General features: G+C 36.4%; 1 protein-coding gene across 1 annotated transcript in view; it reads left to right on the top strand.

Annotated features, from left to right (window-relative positions):
• Positions 1–16930, top strand: part of LRRN1 (leucine rich repeat neuronal 1) — a 34755-nt gene extending 17825 nt beyond the window's left edge. The window contains exon 2 of the mRNA XM_003785484.3: positions 13716–16930. Within this exon, the coding sequence (XP_003785532.1) occupies positions 13971–16121 (2151 nt within the window). The 5' untranslated portion in view covers positions 13716–13970 and the 3' untranslated portion in view covers positions 16122–16930. The remainder of the gene's footprint in view (positions 1–13715) is intronic.
• Positions 16931–19379: the final 2449 nt, after the last annotated feature.

The raw sequence follows: 19379 nt of genomic DNA, 5'->3' as shown, positions 1-19379 counted from the left end.
GGCTGGGGATTCAAACCGGCCACCTTAGGTGTACGTGGCTGGCGCCTTAGCCGGTTGAGCTATAGGCGCCGAGCCTTGTAATTTTCTTGATGAGAATTATTTTCACTACTACAAACTAAACTTTAATTCAGTCTGAGAGCAAATAAGAATCTGATACAGTCTAATGGAATTGCTTGAATTGGTTAGCATCCAAAAATCTATGGCTTGGTATTAGCAGCCTCCATATTGGCACTTACAGTGCCCACAGTGATGAGTCTATTTTTTCATTGGCATATCTGTAGTGTTGAATTTACAATACAAAGCCATTATAGCAGCAGCTTCTTATGTGACATTTATTAACAGGGCCTGGTGAAATCTATCTGAAGTGAAAATACTAAGCAATATAGTGTGAAGTACTTAAGTAGTGAAACTGGGCCTTCTAGGCATATTAAGGCTGCCAAACTAAAGATTTAACATTTATTTAACATTTAATCATGCTGCTAATTACAAAGCAATTATTTCATATAGACATAGTACAGGAAGCAAATTAAAATAATCTGTAAAAGACTAAAATTAATTGATTTCATGGTACTTTTGATATCATTGCACTTGCTGGTACTAAAAGGAACAATTAAAAGTTCCATTATTGGTTGATGTTTGGTTCTCTTTTGTCTTCTGTCACTATCTCAATGTATAATGTTAATTTATCTAAAAAGGCTTATTTCTTCATTTAGCAATCATGTTTGAATGCCCAGTTTATGCACAGCTTTCTGCTAAGTCCTGTGCAGCAAACTTTCTATTCAAACTCTTGATTTTTGGACAATTTTAAGCAGCCTTTTCTTCAGGGAATATGGTAAGAATAATGACATTTGGTATAGGGTGAAATGTTTTTTGTTTAGGTTCTTTCTCTATGCAATATGTTCTTCTCTGATTATGACGTTTAAATATAGTTGTAAGGAGAGCACGGAACACTGATACCTGACAGGAGCTCTGTTGTGATGAAAACCGTTGTTAGCCTCATCCTGAGAGTCTGGGCAAAAGAATTCTATCCCTATACATTTCCTTCTGGATTCAAAGGAAGAGTTTTAAGAGTACATTGGCTTTCCTGCTCTTGCTATTTGCACTTCTGTTGTCTATATACCTGTTTCAGACAGCCTTTGTTCTCTCTGGTGTAGCACAGAGAAGCCCTGTAAATGGAAGACTGTTTAAATGTATCTTGAGACATAGGTTGGTTGATTCAGCCACCATTCATTGAGCATGTGCAGGCCAGTCAGTGTGTAAAATGCGGTGCCTACCATGATGAATAAAATATAAACTTGGACCTCAAATCTAAGAGTTTAGGTCACCTCTGAGAATGCCATGATGATTGACTAGAGAGGAACGGAACAGAGCAGCTTAGAGCAAATCCAAGTCTAGCTGTGTCTTTGCAGTTACCATGCAAAGTTACCATACCAACTGACATGCATGCTAGACCCTCTGAGCCTGCGAGTGGTGGCAGGTTAGAGCCAGGCCTATGGCTGGACTAGTCAAATTTGGTTGGCATTACAGCCCTCTGTGAAGCTGCTTAAAATATACATACATTCCCAGACCCACTTCATAAAAATCTCCATGTGGTACAAAAATTTGCATTTAAAAATGATCTCCAGGTTAATAAACAGCTAAGTTTGAATATCTAGGGTGGTGCTGCCTGATGTGGTATAGCCACTGGTCACATCTGGCTATTTAAATTTAATTGAAATGAATGTAAATAAAATGTAAAAATTCTGTTTCTCAGTGGCTGGGCATGGTGGCTCATGTCTGTAATCTTAGCACTCTAGGAGGCGGAGGTGGGTCGACTGCTTGAGCTCAGGAGTTTGAGACCAGCCTGAGCAAGAGCAAGAACCTGTCTCTACTAAAAACAGAAAAAGTAGCTGAGTGAAGTGGCATACACCTGTAGTCCCAGCTACTCATGAGGCTAAGGCAAGAAGATCGTTTGAGCCCAGGAGACAGAGGTTGCTGTGAGCTATGATGATGCGACAGCACTCTACCCAGGGCCACAGAGTGAGACTCATTCTAAAAAAAAAAAATCTATTTCTTATTCCTGTCAGCCACATTTCAAATGCTCAGTAGCCACTCCAGAGCTACCATGCTGTTGGACAGTGCTTGGGTACTTGTATATAATAATAAAATAAATTAGAAATCTGAGACCTATCATATTCTCACTTAAGACTCACTAAAAACTGCCTTTGCTTTAAGATCTACCTAGTATTCTTCTAGAATCTACTGTACCATTTCCCAAAAAATAGAGGATGTCTCTGTAGTACCCAAGCTATTTGGCAAAGAGGTGAACCATCCCTAGGTCATCACTGTGACTTTTTGAGCTCAAATCATTTGGGAAGAATCTGTATTACTTTCAAGAGCTATAAATAAATGCTCACAGCTCTATATTTCTCCTTTCATTGACAGTCCTATTCATTTGATTTAAAATTGGACATTCTTAGGGTGACTATGTGACATATGGGAGGTGGTACTTACAGCACAGGCTTTAAAACTGGAATGGCTCAGTTTGACTCCTCCCTCCATTGTTTTCTAGTTGTGTCACAAATAGGTCACTTAATATCTCTATGCATTGGTTTCTCATAGAACTACTCTCTAGGACTTGGGCTCCCTAACTCTTGATCCTGTACCCCTATCTCTGTACCTCACTGATTCTCAAACCATATCTGAAAACCAGACAGGATTCAGAGCTAGATAGCATTAGGGCATGAACCCTAAAAAATAGAGATGATCATGCTTTACACCATATACATGTAAGTCACACAGTATAGCGATTAGTCTTTTACATAGTATTAAAATAAATTTATTAGTAAAGTTAGTTATATCCATATTACAACATTATTCATGAGGGATCTCCTATCTTGAATGCCCAGTACCTATTCCTATTCATTTTTCAAATTCACTATACACTTCCATCATTTGACTTTATATGCCTTTAGAGAGTTTGCAACACACATTTCATCACCAAATTAAGAGAAGTTTAATTGATGCATTTTAAAAATTAAACTTGCAATTTGCTCATGCTTATGTACCACAGATCAACATGATCAATATGCTGCCATGTTAAAAAAATCAGTGACCATTATTTAACTGATCTGACTAATTTTTTGGAAAAATTGGTCATCAGCATAATTAACTGGGTTATTTAACCTATCCCAATCTACCTAATCAAATGTCAAAATAGAGGTTATTAAAGAAAAAAAAAACCACTGAACTATTCCTAAATTGAATGATGTTTTCCTATGTCATTAATAAATGTTGCTTAATAGAGCACGACAGGCCAATGCCCTTCAAACAGTTATAGACTCTGTCCAAGTGGTAAAGAATTTGAGTTTAAACTAATTCTAGACTAAGTGAAGCCATGTGGCTTGACTTTGACTGTAGCATACAGTCAATGTTCTTGGAGGTTGGGAATAGTCAAACTTGTCCTCCAAATATGTGACCTCACCCTCTGAAGTGTCCGCTGTAAAATGATAAGTGATTGTAGATATGCCAGGTGATCTCAAGGCCTTTCCCAACTTTAATAATCTGTGCTTCTGCCGGTTTGCCTTGGATCAGCTGAAGCCAAGGCAGAATCTGATGTCAGCACTATTCCCCAGGGCTCTTCCACAAGTTCCCTTCCTGACCATCCCAAACCATCTACTTGGATTTAGATTCATGCCAGTTAGCACTGGATTTTTGGCTTTTCATTTTTCATTTGTTTTTTAAATTTTCTGTGTAATTCTTAAGTCATCCCATCTAGTCCTCCCCTGCCTACGATGCCTGGCCAACCCTGGAAGAGCTAACGTGCTGTCTGTCCATGCCCACTTCTTAGACATTAAATGAACTGTGACCCTAGCTTTTATGCTCAGCTTAGAGAACAGCTGTGCCTCTGGGCTTTTCTCAGAGATGTTGACCCAGTCTGTACCTGTGTGTGTACCCTGGTCTGAGAGAGGAAGGAAATGGGGAATCAACAGATCACTCGTGCCCATCCTCTTCTCTGCAAACTAATATGTTTATATCACCCAAGCACACTAGCAAATTTTTGGCCCTATTAATAAACTAATAATAAAATGTGAGAAGAAAAAAGAGAAAAAGAAAGCAAAATTAGGGGAAAGATAATCAAACCTTCTCTAGGAACCAGAAAAACCACCACAGGAATTTAAAGTCTTCATATAAACACTGAATTGGGGCTCAAGGTACTTGGATGATATTTTGTTCCCCTGGCAATTAACTCGGTCAATTTGGATCACCCAGGGGATAACTACAGGGTACATGTGAATCTTTCTAAATGTAGAATATAAATGTCTTAACACAATAACTAAGAAAATGACATGAAGTCTATGTTAACCAGTTTGGTTAAAATATTCCAAATTGTATATAAAAACAGCACACTGTACCCCATGACAATATTAACGTACACAGCTATGATTTACTAAAAAAAAAAAAAAAAAGAATTATTTATAGTATATCCAAAAAAAATAAATAAAGTAGGTTTTGCAAAAGAAAGATGTGTCAAATGAATTTTTGTGAATGTAATGCTTTAATAGCACAAAAGACATTTTCTTCTTCATAATAAGCTGAATTTGTAATTACAGGTTCCCACATATGAAGTATTTGCCAATAATATTTGAAAATTTATATGTAATCATCTAGTTATCACATATTCCCTTTAGCTCAGCATTATAGGTGCTATTATTATACTTCCATAATTCAGAGGTTGCAAAATAGCCAGGGCCATAAAAAGACTCGGAAAGCAAATGAGTTCTGTTTGGCTTGCACAGCTAAAACATTTTTGGATACCTTTTGGAGTTCATGAACTCTCCTGCTTTTTATATGACCACTGCTTCCTACTGTGTTGACTCAATTACCTTGACCTACCTGGCCCTTGAAGCCATTAAGTTTGAGATCCTTGGCATGATCACACTCCTCCAACCCTCCATAACAATTTAGTAACAAAAAAGGGAAAAGGAAGGGGGAAAGGGAAAGAGAGAGAGGAAGAATGGCCTCTCTGAACAGGGCTGGCAATATAGCTTTCCATGACATTCAGAGAATGGGTTGAGAAGGTGACTTCCTGGGATTCCTTTTGGTCTCAGAACCTGTGACTGGTCAGAATGTTGGTCGTCAGAACCTCAGAAGCTGTGACTACTTTTACTCTCAAACCACTTACCTCAAAGTGCATAAAATAGGAAACAAAGTTACATGACTTGTTCAAGGTCATCTGGAAAGTTTGTGGTGAAGCCAGTGTAAATGTTTTGACACAATGACTATGCAAATGACATGAAATTTATGTGAACCAGCTTGATGAAAGTATTTCAAAATGTATATGAAAACACTACACTGTACCCCCTGTTTGCATTAATGTATAGAGCTATCATTTAATAAAAAAAAAAAAAGAATATAACTACCCCAAGAACCTGAATCATCTACAAAAAAAAAAGAATCTTTTCCCTGGAGGGCATCCTTGTTCTGTTGCTTGACCCATTCAGTTGTGAGGCTGCACTGCTTGTTGATGAATGATGTGTGGGCTCTTAGGAATAGTTCCTTATGCAAAAGCACCTAAGCAAGCTCTACTAAGTCCTTGCAAAGGGATACACTTTGTTTCCTTAATGCCTTATGGAGACTATTATAGTTGTTCTTCTCATATGCGCCCTCCATCTGCAAACACCAATACACGCTACAGGGTGTCTGGTTTGGGGTAATGTGTGAACCAAGAACATAATTTTGGAAAATGGTTGAAAAAAGAAATCTAAGAATCAGAAAGGGTCAGGGCCAGGCAAAGATCTGAGAAATGTGAACATCTTTAAATATAGTCAATGTAGATTCAGCATTCATAATGTATTTATGAAGCCCCCTTTCCTTCCCAAGGGAAATAAAATGTACACTCCATAAAGAATTTGCCATAATTTCTCTCTTTGGCTCCATCTGCACTAGCCATCTACATTATTTAAGGTTTAAAACTTAGAGTTGATGATACCACAAAAGGCACCCTCTACTGATTTCAACTACCCATTCCTGCCTTTCTTCCTCAATACCCACAAAAACAACACTCAGATTCCATATGAGACAGCAAACCTGGAAATGATAACTAACATCTATTGAGCACACACTATGTGTCAGGCCCTCTGCCAAAGCCTTTACATGGCTTTGACATCACATTTTAATTTTCTACCACTCTTACAAAGTAAGTTTTATGATCTTCATTTTCTAAAGTGGAAACTGAGACATAGAAAGCTTCAATAACTTGCCCAAGGTCACAGAGCTGAATCTGAAACCAGGTCTGTCTCTCCAGAAGCCACATTCTTCACTCTTTCCTATATTCCTGTTTCAAATAGCTTAAAGCCCTCCTGGGTGTAACTATCAGCACTTGGACCTGCAGCAGAAGGCAGAGTAGGCTTCAGCACAGAGGGATCCTTCCACACTATGGAGTCTAGCTTTACCCTTCTCTCCATGGGAGTGGCTAGAGGGAGAGTCTGTGTCAAGGCAATGCATTTCTTAATTCTGTAGGGCCAGAAGGAAAGCTTCCTTGAACAAAAATCACATTTCCCCCTATTTAAACCATTCCTAAATTTAAATGAGCAAGTTTGAATGCTGCATTAGCCCTGGATCTATTTGGAGACTGAGAAAACTAAAAGAATAGTTTTTCTAAACATTGCTACATAATATGAATTTGGCCACCATAGAAAACATGCATAAAAGTACATGTCCAAACAAGACATTTTTCTTCATTTGGGAATCAAAATTTTAGTTCTTTATTACTGTGTCTACACTACTTATGAATGATGTTAATTTTCAGGATGGAGATTTGTGTTTTATAATTTGCCTGCCTAGGTTTTTAATTTAGTTTTAAGGTAATATTTGGGCTCCAGATTTCTAACACTATTAATTCCAATGATTTTGGTGGAAAACTATACTGGAAATGACAAATAATAATAATGAAGACTCTACCAAACATTTGCCATGACTAAGAGTCTTGGAGACATATTTGTTCATTTATTCCCTCCTAATAACAGGATGAAAATGAAATGTAATGGCGAACTTGATAAAGTTTTCAGAGATTCAAATAAGTACTTGAGAGCCCACTATGTGCTGCATTTTTTACCAGGCCCTACGCTAAATACTTTCACATAGGGAATCATTTAGTTATTATAATTTTCAAAGGGATACACTTTACTGTTTCTTTAATGCATTATGGAGACTCAAAAGGTACTTGAGGGCCCACTATGTATAATTAGCTTTACGTTTAGCTACAGAATCTGAGACACAGAGAATTTACGTTCAGGTGTTCCTCAACTTAACAATAGTTGCATCTGGATAAATCCATTATAAGTTGAAAATATCATTAAGTCAAAAACCATTTAATACACCTAACCTACCAAACATTAAAGCCTACCTTAAATATATTCAGAACACATTAACTTGCAATTAGATGAAGTCACCTAACACAAAGCCTATTTTATAATAAAATGTTGAATTCTCATGTAATTGAATACTGTACTAAAAATGAAAACCAGAATGGTGTATGGGCTCTGAAGTGTGGTTTCTACTGAATGTGTACCACTTTCATATCATTTTTAAAGTTGAAAAGTCTTAAGTCAAAACATTGATAGTTGGGGACAGTTTGTAGTTTGCGCAAGATGACACATCTTAATAAGTGGAGAAGTGTTATTTAAATAGAGATCTCTTGATTCCCCCGGGACAGAATTCCTCCTACAACTCCAGAGCTGCCTGATACCTATTTTTTAACAATAACAGGAGTTCACATAACCATCATCCTATTCTGAATGCATATTTCTTTTTTCCAACTCCTAGCCCTAAATCCCACCAAATATTGTCATTCTTTAAAAACTGAATCTCATCTAACACAATTCTGTGGGGAAAATGAGAGTTGTTGCCAAGTGCACTGAAAGTGATGAACTTGGATGGAAATGCAGTCAATTTTCTCTGAAATTTTATATTCAGAGCAGATTGTCCCAAACGTATCTTGTTGGGGAAAAAAATCAAATGTAATTGTATAACTGTTTATAGGACTCTTTTGAAGTGTGTACCTTGCCAATTCTGGGCCTTTAAAGCCATGGTTTATTATTTGAGGGATTGTTTGTTTAAACTGCCAGACTTGTTTGGGGAACATCATTCTGGTAATTAGCAGGGCATTTTCTTCTCACATATAACAGATTTAGTCAGTCACCCCTAGAACAAAGCAATTTCACTTGTTTTTAATCTATGTTAGACATTTTTTATTTATTGCAGAATTTAAGATTATAATTAAATAAGTTGGCCTAAATTATAATAGATTTGCTTTCTTTTTATTATGGTAAAAAACACTTAACATCAAATTTACCATCTCCCATTTATAAGGGTATAGTTCAGCTGTGTTAAGTATATTCACATTCTTGTGCAACAGATCTCTACAACTTTTTCATCTTACAAAAGCTAAAACTCTGTAGCTATTAAACACTAATTTCTTCCACTCTACCCCCAGCCCTGGAACCACCTTTTTCTTTTCTCTGACTGCTTTAGTGACTTCATAAGAATGGAATCATGCAGTATTTATCCTTTTCTAACTGACTTATTTCATAATGTCCTCAAGATTCATCCAGTAACATATGACAGAATTTCTTTCTTTTAAAAGCTGCATAATATTCCGTTGTAAGCATACAACCCATTTTCTTTATCATTTCTTCTACTGATGGACATTTCCGTTGTGTCTATCTCTTGACCGATGGTTGCACCATTTTACAGTCCCCCCCAAAATGTGCAAGGGTCCCAATTTCTCATTATGGCTTTTATTTGCATTTATCTTATGAGTAGTGATGTTGATAATTTTTTCATATGTTTTTTGATCATGTGTATATCTTATATGGAGAGTTGTTTTAAGTCCTCTACTTATTTTTTTAATCAGGTTATTTTGTTGTTGCTATTGTTGTTGAATTGTAAGAGTTCCCTATATACTCTGAATCCTAACCCTTATCACACATATGATTTGAAAATATTTCTTCCCCTTTTATGGGTTGCCTTTCACTCTATTGATTGTTTCTCTAGACGGACAGATGTTTTTAAGTTTGAAATCATCCCGTTTGTCTACTTTTGCATTTGTTCCCTATGTTTTGGTATCATATCTATGAAATCTTTGCCAAATCCAATGTCCTGAAGTTTTTCTCTTGTGTTTTTTTCTAGGATTTTTATACTTTTTGGTCTTACAGTTAGGTCTTAAATGTGTTTTAAGTTAATTTTTATATATGGTGTAATGGCCTAACTTCATTCATTTGCATGTGTCTATCCAGTTTTCCCAACACTGTTTGTTTATGAGACTGTCCTTTCCACATTGTGTAGTCTTGGCATCCTGTCAAAGATGATTAGACCATATAAGGAAGAGTTTATTACTGGACCCCCTGTTCCATTTGTCTATATGTCTTTCTTTCTGCAAATACCACACCATCTTGGTTACTGTAGCATTGTATTATATTTTGAAATCAGGAAAGGTGAGGTCTCTAACACAGTTTCAAGATTTTGGTAATTTAGGACTTTCTGATTCCTATGAATTTGAGGATATTTTTTCCCTGTACAAATTGCCATTGAGATTTTGATAGAGATTGCATTGAATCTATAAATTATTTGCATAATATGGGCACTTTAACGACATTAAGTTTTCCAGTCTATAAACATTTCTCATTGTTTATATCATCTTTGATTTCTTTTACTTTTTACAGTTTTCAGTGTACAACTTTTTTGCCTCCTTAGTTAAGTTTATTTCTAAGTATTTTATTCTTTTTGATGCAATTGTAAATGGGCTGTTTTAATTTCCTTTTTAGGCTGGTGATTAGTAGTTAATAGAAAGAAAACTCATTTGTGTATTGATTTCCATCCTACAAATGTGCTGAAATCATTTATTAGTTAATAGGTTTAGGGTTAATTTTATTGCCTTTTATTTCTTTTTCTTATCTAATTACTCTAATTAGGATTTCCAGTACTATGTTGAAGAGTCAAGAATAGAAAATCAAATATTTTGACCTGGTTGTTTCTACCCACAGATTAACCTGAAATAAATGTACTTTTCAATAAAAATAAATAAAATTCTCCTTAAAAAAAAAAAAAAAAAGAATAGACATCCATTCCTTGTTCCTTGTTTCTTAGAGGAAAAACTTTCAGTCTTACACTATCAAAGTATCACTTAAGTGTGGGCTTTTCATACATGACTTTTATTATGCTGAGGTAGTTTCTTTCTGTTCCTAGTTTGTTAGTGTTTTTCTTATGAGAGGGTGTTGAATCTTGTCAGGTATTTCTTGTGCATCAGTTGAGATGGTCATGTGATTTTATTTCTTCATTCTGTTATATATTGATTGGTTTTCTTAAAGGGAATCTTCCTTGCATTCCAGGTTTAAATCTAAATTGTTCAGCAGGGTATAATTTTTTTAGTATGCTGTTGAATTTGGTTTGCTTGTATTTTGTTGAACATTTTTGCTTCATTTTTCATCAGGAATACTGACCTGTAGTTTTCTTTTCTTGTGATAATGAATTTATTTTTTAAACATTTAGTGACTAGCTCCTGAGAAATGCCCTACATTTTAAATATCTAAACTGGTGTCTGGACTCTATAAAGCTTTATTCTATGTATACTGTCATGTTCATAAAATAGGCCGGTGAAATATGCTAAGGAGAATTTGGAATGAAATACAAATAGAAATATTTTAAACACCTCCTTTTGTGTTAAGGAAGTTCTCTTCTGTGCTCCCAAAGGAGTCATATTCAGGTTTGTAAGAGGAAAAGCAGTGTTTGATATAATTATCTAACAATCTGGCTTTCTGTGGTTGGTTGGTTGGTTGGTTGGTTGTTTTTAACAAGATATGTATGTGTCAAGGCTGGGCACGGTGGCTCACACTTGTAGTCCTGGCACTCTGGGGGGCTGAAGCAGATCAATTGCCTGAGGTCACAGGTTCAAGACCAGCCTGAGCAAGTGTGAGGACCCCCCCACCCCATCTCTAAAAAATAGCCAGGTGTTGTAGCTGGGTGCCTGTAGTCCCTGCTACTGGGGAGGCTGAGACCAGAGAATCGCTTGAGTCCAAGAGTCTAAGGTTGCTATGATCTATGATGCCATGGCACTCTACCAAAGGCAATAAAAGTAAGACTCTGTCTCCAAAAAAAAGACATATGTATATGTCAAACATAGCTTGAATATTTCAATATAATTACCTCAAATCATATAATTTAAACTAAAATGGGAGTATTCCCTATAAGAATATTCAAGCTATAGCCCACAAAAGCTTTTTATAATAGTAATAAACTGGGGAGTCTCAATGATTTTAATACGTATTTTAGTTTGGGGTACATTTTCTTAAATTTAATCAAAACCTTAAAATTAATTGAAATTCTATCTCAGTTATGAAAGATACATTTATTCTTTTTCATTTTAAATTAAGATTGAAGAATGACAGTGGAAGAAATTTTCCTAACATTTATTGTGGCCATTGCGACCTGTTTTAGGACAGCTCTAAACAGAAACAAGAGTAGAATAAATTTATGGAGTTAATAATAATTGTAAAATGTTATTCTCTGAGGTATGTTTTCATTTTATAGAATTTCCTGATAAAAGTCAGAGTCAGCAAGTCTTATTATTGAAAAGTTTTGCAAATATAGTCGTGCATCAGTTAACAATGAAAATATATTCTGAGGACTGGGTTATTGGATGATTTCATCCTTGCGCAAACATCATAGAGTGTACTTTCACAAACCTAGGTGGTATAGCTTACTGCACAGCTAGGCTACATAGTACAGTCTATTGTTTCTAGGATACAAACAGCATGCAACTGCCCTGAATAATGTAGGCAGTTGTAATACAGCGGTAGGTATTTGTGTATCTAAACACAAGAAAGGTATAGTAAAAAAATTTGAATTATAATCATATAAAACCACCATTGTATATGCAGTCTCTCATTGGCCAAAACATCATTGTGTGGTGCGTGCCTGCATAATTGATAGTAAAGTGACCAGATTTGCAGGTGGGAAGCAGAGATAGAAATGACAAATGTGTTTTCCCCCCCAGAGATGAGCAGCATCCAGGATCACACAGCATAATCATGCAATCATTTCCTCCTCCTACCTCAGACTTTCCAGAAACTAGATGATGGGATGATTTTTATCTTGTTTGACCAGTAACATGGCTTGAATATTTTATAAAACAACAAGAACATTGTAGGACTTTTTCTTTCTTTAAACTAAAATTTGACTTAAATATATAAAATTTCGTACTGGCTATTTTGCAAAGTAAAAAGGACAACAGTAGCAGCTACCATGAATTGAGAGCTTGCTATGTGTTGAACACTGGGCTTTACATTGAATCCTCTTAGTAATCTTACGAGGTAAAGACGATGACTAGTCCCTGAAATCTCTTCAGTACTCAAAAAACTGAAGTGTACCACAGGGAGACAAATGTCAAGAAAGCTAAATCTCTACTTTGAATACCTTAACAAATGAGTGGCTCAATTCTGGAGAACAAAACAAACACTAGATCCATAATGGCTTTTTACCCCTGACTGGAATGCAGAAAACTATAACTATTAACCACTAATATTATCTTTGGAAGCAGATGAGCAATAAATACCTGACCTCAGAGGATCTTACTGAAACCAATAGATATTGGTTTCAATTTCTATTATTTGCAGCTTTTCTTGTCTGTTGATAGCAATGATCTCCACTTAACAAGGATCCCCAGCAAAACTTAAACTAAAATAGATGACAGATATAATAAGGTGACAATAAATAACAAGTATAATTAACTTTTATGAGCACTTGGTATGGCCAGTCATTATGCTAACAGCTTTACATAGATTTCTTTAATTTTCTCAGTCCTATGAGAGAGATTCTTTTATATGTATGTCCAACTCCATTTTATAGTTGAAGAAACTGAAGCTTCAAGAAGTTAAATAAACATATCCATGGTCTACATCTATTAATTGATCAGTCACATTCTCATGCTATTGCTGTAATCATATATGTGAGATATATACAAATGTATAAAGCATGTCTGGGTACTTAGTGGAGACCAGTGGCATGATGGAATAGAGTCCTTTTATTATTTTATTCAGTCAAGATCTGATGTGATGATTACAGTGTAGCAAAAACTAATGTTTTCATAGTTATGTTAAATTAACCTTTTATATAAGAATAGTTGAGCTAAAAAAGTATTGGCTGAATACATCTGCATAACATTTCTCTTCCATTCAGAGGAGAAAGAATTCCTGGAAACAAATGAAGCATTAATTAAAATGTAAATAAGTAGAAATGAGCTTTGAGTCTTTAACAAACTACCTTTAATGTTTGCTTTTAATAGACATGAGGTTTTAAATTTTTAGAGCTATATCTAGTTTCTAAATTAGTCTTTGTTTTTAAAGAAATGACCTCTGAGGGCTTTCCTGAGTATTCCTACTAAGTGTGTGTAGGAGGGTGTGCACTGGTGTGTTTGCGAGCATGTTTAATGACTTTATCCAATTCCCAGTGCAGTCTCAATTTAGTTGTAACAGTGAAGGAACATGGAAACTAGTTTTAGTGTAGTAAGTGGGATATAGTAACAGTGTCCTGCAATTTGAAAGCTTATTTTGAATGGCTTTTGAATGTTTCTGTTATTAGATTTTTGAATGACTATGCCTTTTTCGTAAATAGAAGAAAAGCTATAATATAGAAAGTGTGTGGAAAGGACATAACATCTGTCCTAATCTCATTTTCAGGTACATCTCCAGACTTGGATTTGGCTGTGCACGTGCCTGGAATTGAGAGACACAGGTAAAAGACTCCAAATTGCTTCCTGCCTTTTGAGAACTCCAGAAAACCATCCCTTCAGACTCTGGAACTCTACACCTCTCAGCCAAGACTTTGTTTGAATGTTTACATTTTCTCCTTGCTGTCCTACACATCACTGTATAGTGTTCACATTTTATTAAAATTTACAAGTGTCAGAAATTGGGGTTTCTCAGCAAACCAACATGGCTAGGATGAGCTTTGTTGGAGTAGCTTGCCAGTTGGTGCTGGGCTTGCTAATGACTTCATTAACTGAGTCTTCCATGCAGAATAGCGAGTGCCCACAACTGTGTGTATGTGAAATCCGTCCCTGGTTTACCCCACAGTCCACATACAGAGAAGCCACCACCGTTGACTGCAATGATCTCCGCTTAACAAGGATTCCCAGCAACCTTTCTAGTGACACACAAGTGCTTCTCTTACAGAGCAATAACATTGCAAAGACTGTGGATGAGCTGCAGCAGCTTTTCAACTTGACTGAGCTAGATTTCTCCCAAAACAACTTTACAAATATTAAGGAAGTAGGGCTGGCAAACCTGACCCAGCTCACCACTCTGCATTTGGAGGAAAATCAGATTACAGAAATGACTGATTACTGTCTGCAAGACCTCAGCAACCTTCAAGAACTCTACATCAACCACAACCAGATTAGCACTATTTCTGCTAATGCTTTTTCAGGCTTAAAAAATCTTTTAAGGCTTCACCTGAACTCTAATAAATTGAAGGTTATTGATAGTCGCTGGTTTGATTCTACCCCCAACCTGGAAATTCTCATGATTGGAGAAAACCCTGTGATTGGAATTCTGGACATGAACTTCAAACCCCTCTCAAATTTGAGAAGCTTAGTTTTGGCAGGAATGTATCTCACTGATATTCCTGGAAATGCCTTGGTAGGCTTGGATAGCCTCGAGAGCCTGTCTTTTTATGATAACAAACTGGTCAAAGTCCCTCAATTAGCCCTGCAAAAGGTTCCAAATTTGAAATTCTTAGACCTCAATAAAAACCCCATTCACAAAATCCAAGAGGGAGACTTCAAAAATATGCTACGGTTAAAGGAACTGGGTATCAATAATATGGGGGAACTCGTTTCTGTTGACCGGTATGCCCTAGATAACTTGCCTGAACTCACAAAGTTAGAAGCCACCAATAATCCCAAACTATCTTATATCCACCGCTTGGCTTTTCGAAGTGTTCCTGCCCTGGAAAGCTTGATGTTGAACAATAATGCCTTGAATGCCGTTTATCAAAAGACAGTCGAATCTCTTCCCAATCTTCGTGAGATCAGTATCCACAGCAATCCCCTGAGGTGTGATTGTGTCATCCATTGGATTAACTCCAACAAAACAAACATCCGCTTCATGGAGCCCTTATCCATGTTCTGTGCTATGCCGCCGGAATACAAAGGGCAGCAGGTGAAGGAAGTTTTAATCCAGGATTCAAGTGAACAGTGCCTCCCAATGATATCTCATGACACATTTCCAAATCACTTAAACATGGATATTGGTACAACAGTTTTCCTAGACTGTCGGGCCATGGCTGAGCCAGAACCTGAAATTTATTGGGTCACTCCCATTGGAAATAAGATAACTATAGAAACCCTTTCAGAAAAATACAAGCTAAGTAGTGAAGGCACTCTGGAAATATCTAACATACAAATTGAAGACTCAGGAAGATACACATGTGTTGCCCAGAATGTCCAAGGGGCAGACACTCGAGTAGCAACAATTAAGGTTAATGGAACCCTTCTGGATGGTACTCAGGTGCTAAAAATATATGTCAAGCAGACAGAATCCCATTCCATTTTAGTGTCCTGGAAAGTTAATTCCAACGTCATGACATCAAACTTAAAATGGTCAACTGCTACTGTGAAGATTGACAACCCCCATATAACATATACTGCCAGAGTCCCAGTAGATGTTCATGAATACAACCTAACACATCTTCAGCCATCCACAGATTATGAAGTGTGTCTGACAGTGTCCAATATTCATCAGCAGACTCAAAAGTCCTGCGTAAACGTCACAACCAAAAATGCCGCCTTCGCACTGGACATCTCTGATCAAGAAACCAGTACAGCCCTTGCTGCAGTAATGGGGTCCATGTTTGCTGTCATTAGCCTTGCGTCCATTGCTGTGTACTTTGCCAAAAGATTTAAGAGAAAAAATTACCACCATTCACTAAAAAAGTATATGCAAAAAACCTCTTCAATCCCACTAAATGAGCTATACCCACCACTCATTAACCTCTGGGAAGGCGACAGCGAGAAGGACAAAGATGGTTCTGCAGACACCAAGCCAACCCAGGTTGACACATCCAGAAGCTATTACATGTGGTAACTCAGAGGATATTTTGCTTCTGGTAGTAAGGAGCACAAAGACGTTTTTGCTTTATTCTGCAAAAGTAACAAGTTGAAGACTTTTGTATTTTTGACTTTGCTAGTTTGTGGCAGAGTGGAGAGGACGGGTGGATATTTCAAATTTTTTTAGTATAGCGTATCGCAAGAGTTTGACACGACTGGCAGCAGCTCCAGGCTTCCAGTTTGTGGGGTTTTTTTATTCTTATCATTATTATGATTATTATGATATTATTATTATTTACTTTAGTTTGTTGTGCTAAACTCAATAATGCTGTTCTAACTACAGTGCTCAATAAAATGATTAATGACAGGTTGGGGGTTCCCCTGTGCTTTGACCAGTAGCATGACCCCTTCTTCTGAAGCCATCAGTAGAAAGAACCATGTCCTCCAAAAAGTTATATAACAGTTTTGAAGCAGCATTGAACCTTTTGTAGCAATCTGGTCTACAGACTTTTAACTCAAGCTAAGGCTAGACTTGTTACCTTTGTTGAATGATGTTAGTTGACTGTACTGTAATGTTGTATCAACTGAATTGAATGTTTGCCTTTGAACAATGACTTCTCTTTCTTTTGTAATAGTTAAAGAGGCTTAGAACAAGCTAACAGGCAATAGAAATATGTATATCAGATTTTTTAATGTAACAAACTACATGTTAATTGTTACCTTATTCTTTTTATCTTTAGTAGACACTTTTAAAAAAAAAAGACAATAATTTTGTTGTGTTCAACTCACCAACATGTGGTGTATAATGAAGACAGAACTATAATAAATTAGTTTTGTTCTGATTTTCTAGAACACTTGCAATAATGTATCATTTATAGTTCTTGCTAGTTACAGTGGTAATATTTTTCTTATCCATAAAAACAACAACCAAAAATAAATCAGCTATAGCATGTTGCTTTTTAAAGCTAGGCCCTAAATTGTTTGAATTCACTTTCTAAGGGAAAAAGATGCTTATTTTAATTAAGATATTTTGATGAACAGGATTTCTATATTTTAAAAAGCACTGACCAGAACCTAATGTTGGGGTAGGGGGTAATATGAAGACAAAAGATATATTACTATATCCCATGAATAACTAAACAGCAAACATATACATATACATTTAATATATTATATATGTCATATTCTTTTCTGTAATAGTTTTGCTTAAACCTGACTCTTTTTTGTAGTATCCACTCTATCAAAGTATAAAACATCGAGATACAGAGTACACATGTTATTCTTTTAGTAGCTAAGTGCTTAGGCCAATATTAGTCTATATAGCTATATGGAGATATCTACTCAGGCAAGTAAATGAATAATAGAGAACAGAATGGCTTCTGTATTGTTGATATTTTTCATTCAAATAATATAGAGTTTTCTAGAATTAAGTGTTTCAAGATTACATAAGAAATGTGTGTATGAAATTTAGAACAGAAGGAGCTAGGTTTAAGTAGAAGGTCGTTTCACAAAGGGTAAAAAGAAGGGATTTAAAAGTGTACATAGAGAAGAAAGGGCCCATTTGAAAATTTGAATTGGTAAGTCAGCGAAATAAAGAAAGGTTGTTCTAAATAGTAGCTGCTGCCAGGCACACACTGTCACACCAGGAATGATGAGATTGTACTCATATAAGGGAACTAAGGAAGCAGGTGCCAGATGAGCAAAAGCAAGGAAAGGAGGGCAGAGAGAAGGTCCAGGTAAGGTAGGCTGAGTGACTTCTTTCTTTGTCAAACTCCCTGTTTTGTGAGTCATTTACAAAAAGTTCAGCCCATTCTTCTTCCCATTTCTAAGGAAACTGGGGGAAAAAATGTCAGATGCTGAAATGTGAGCTTCAGTAGAAAAATAAGAAATATCAGAGATCAAAGCATCCCTTCCCCAAACCTTCACTTATTGGTGAGAAAAACCAGGGCCCAGAGGGGTTTAGCAGCTTGCCCAGGTCAGACTTCCCCTGCAGGGCTCCTCCTTTAAAGATCTAAATAACCTCTGTTGCCCCTGCTTCAAAAAATGCACCATATCCTCAAGTTCCCACTTGCTCAGGATAAATTTTAGCACAGGGCAGACCAGAGAGTCAGGAAAGCATCTACATTGTTGGTAGTGCCAAGTGTGTGTGGAAACATGCAGGACTGGTGATGCTTTGGCTGCAGCCTTGGAGCATCTCCTGTCAGTGAATCCTTGTCTTCAAACACCTGCAGAGAATAGTGGAGCATCTAACAACTTCTCAGCTAATCCGTGAGCCATGAAAGGGGGTGGCACTGATGCATTAGACACGCAGCTGCAAATCTACAAGGCATCATTTAGTCTGCAAAGCAATGATTTGAACCTGGCACAGAATGAGCACTTAAATTGTGGTGGAATAAATGAAGGGAAAAACTCAATCATTTCTCCATTCTGAAATATAGCAAGCAACAGGAAATCTGCGTTTTTTCAATCAAAAATATCTTTGCCAGGCCAGTTTGGGGAAGAAAATTCCTTTTACTTTTTTCTCCTCCAATAAGGTATGAGATCTTAGTTTTTGCTGTCTGTGCTAATGGATTGGTTTTCAGTTGATAGAAAGCCACATGGCAAAGTACCTTTTTCTCTGGCCAAGTATTTCCTCATTTGTACTTAATTTAATTTGATGAATTAGACAGTCACTGAAATTAGACATCAAACTAGGTCCTGATTGATAATAGAGGTTATATCATCTTTACCAGTGAAGTGATTATTATAGGTCATTTTCCAATTTCATATTTTCCCTTTGGCTTTCTGCTGCCCTCAGGGCATACAGTGTACTCTAACCTGATTTTACAAGGTTATTTTTGGAGCAGTTTCTTAAAATGGGCATTCCTTAATTTGCTCATTTAATTAATGAAAAATTGAACTGATGCCATGAATATAAAAACAAATGCAATGTTTGATTATTAAAGTTTCTAATTTGGCAGAAAGGAATCATCTCTGTCCTTTTGCAAACACAAAGTATCAAAGTCTATATTTTCCCTCTTGTGGTTTCTATTTATTCATTCATTCATTTTGTTTACTAAGGATACCACAGTCAACCCTTTACTTGGTATTTGCTTTCTCTTTATTCATTTTCCAAGGCATTTTCTTTCTTCATTACTGTCTTTATCATTGTGAAGGAAAGAAGAAAACATTTTATATCTCTCATACTTTGCCGGGAAACCCATACTTTCCGCCTCTCCATTCACCGAAAAGAAGAATTTAACTACTTTTGATGTATTCTAAGTACAACTGAAAATGTTTTCTTCACCTCAATTCT

This window comes from Otolemur garnettii, unplaced genomic scaffold (genome assembly GCF_000181295.1).
Source record: "Otolemur garnettii isolate 467f Iridium unplaced genomic scaffold, OtoGar3 scaffold00015, whole genome shotgun sequence".
NCBI classification, from domain to species: domain Eukaryota; kingdom Metazoa; phylum Chordata; class Mammalia; order Primates; family Galagidae; genus Otolemur; species Otolemur garnettii.
The sequence above is the reverse complement of the archived record's forward strand: the minus strand, read 5'-3'. Positions and strand labels throughout refer to the sequence as shown.